The sequence below is a fragment of the Mesitornis unicolor genome, unplaced genomic scaffold, assembly GCF_000695765.1.
Source record: "Mesitornis unicolor isolate BGI_N332 unplaced genomic scaffold, ASM69576v1 scaffold42109, whole genome shotgun sequence".
Classification (NCBI taxonomy): domain Eukaryota; kingdom Metazoa; phylum Chordata; class Aves; order Mesitornithiformes; family Mesitornithidae; genus Mesitornis; species Mesitornis unicolor.
In genome coordinates this window covers 1-1,726 of record NW_010205984.1, presented here as the reverse complement: position 1 = coordinate 1,726, position 1,726 = coordinate 1, and the positions used below count along the sequence as shown (strand labels likewise).

Below are 1,726 nucleotides of genomic sequence, written 5' to 3'. Positions count from 1 at the left end.
CCTTGAGTCCTCCAGAATATCTGTTCCTATGCTTAAAATTCTCTGTTTTTCCAGCATTTTTTCTAGTTATTCTTTAACCTTGTGGACTGAAAAACAAGATTTGGAGTTACAACATACTTGCACGTAGGGAAAAAATAACATCTTTATTACTTTAGAAACCTGATGCTTTATAAGAATTGGTCACACATCAAAAAGGCATTCACTGTCAAAATCATCCACTCTGCTGCAGAAGTATGCAACTTCAAAGTATTCCTTTGACTGCAGTTCTATAGCCAGTTCTCAAATAAAACATGTAGTGAACTTTGATTTTAAACAAACTCCCCTGCCACTACACAAATAAATAAATTTCTGCTGAAATGCATGAATTTTTTACTATAGCAAAATAATAAAAACTCTTAATATTTCTTACCAAGGCCAATAATGGCTTTTGTCTGTACTTCTTCATCTGAATGCTTTGTGAAATACATCAGCAGTTCAAGTACTTTATCCTTAATATTAACCTGAGGAAATTAAAACAAAAATAATAGCTATTTTAAGATGAAACAAATGTTTTTGATCCCTTATAAAAAGCATAAATATCAAAAAGGAGAAATACAAACTTACTGCATGGCCTTTGCAAAACCATGTATTTACAAACCAAAAAGCTATATTGTATGCATTATGAAAAAGTACATAGCTTTGAGGGACTAAGAATACTGCACTTTCAAATTGAAATGGAGCATTTAATATACATAAAAGATGTGGAGAGTAAATACATGTTATTTTACCTTACTGTTGCCCTTAAAATCTTCCTGATCAAAATCAAAATGCCGACACAGTGCTCCAACAGTGAAAAGTGACCTAAGGAGTGCTGGTTTATTGGCAGTAACTATTGTACTGTTGGGGTCTTCTTGGTGTTGACTTTTTAATTTCGAAAGTGCACCTACAGTAAGATAAAAGTTTTGATCATAGTAGTTAATCATGGTGTATCCCTAAGACAAGACTTGTAGCCAAAACTGAAGAGTGACAATTACATGTTGTGATTTTACTTACCATAGTATCTATTAAAACAGGCCCACACAAATTTATAATTCTGGGTGACCTTGTTCACGACAGCCCCAAGACAGCTCACACAATGTTGAACAACCTAGGATCAAGAAAGAACAAATAGTTATATATTTGAAGTTAAAACTGAGACTTTTGTGAAGTTATGTAGGAAAAAGCTATGTAGAACTAAAACTAATGATCTAAAAGATGTAACGTCCATCTCCTAGACTTCTCAAAACCCACCCAAACTTATAATTGTTAAAAAATAGCAACAACACATACAAACACCAGTAAACCAAGAACATTGATTTTTCATGGCACAAAAGTTATCTTCATAATGAAGACAACACTTTCTTTAAATCAAAAACACGTATTTCACAATGTGAAATAGAATCAACCGCATAGTAGCAATTAAAAGCTTACCGTCATGCCATATTTGATGATGAGTTTCATGAGGTCTTCCTCAATAGTGGCAAGAAAGGTCTCACTTGGGTGCTCCATTAGTGGCACTACAAGCTCTAAGATTTTTGCAACATTGCAGATCACCATGAAATCGTTCTGGGTCTGAAACAACAGTATTTATAGCATTTAACATTTCTGGCTGTGTTACCTATAAGCTAAGTATTATTAAAATGTATTATGTAATACATATGTATTAATATTACAAAATACATATTAATATAATACAATTAGAGACAAA

At 32.6% G+C, this 1,726-nt stretch overlaps 1 protein-coding gene across 1 annotated transcript; it reads right to left on the bottom strand.

The window, feature by feature from the left end:
• Positions 1 to 409: 409 nt before the first annotated feature.
• LOC104546258 (nipped-B-like protein) lies at positions 410 to 1,590 on the bottom strand (the record flags this gene model as incomplete). Its single annotated transcript, XM_010191607.1, has 4 exons — positions 410 to 500; positions 768 to 922; positions 1,033 to 1,126; positions 1,450 to 1,590. Coding segments are annotated over 4 exons (481 nt in total), but the record flags the coding sequence as incomplete, so codon positions are not given.
• Positions 1,591 to 1,726: the final 136 nt, after the last annotated feature.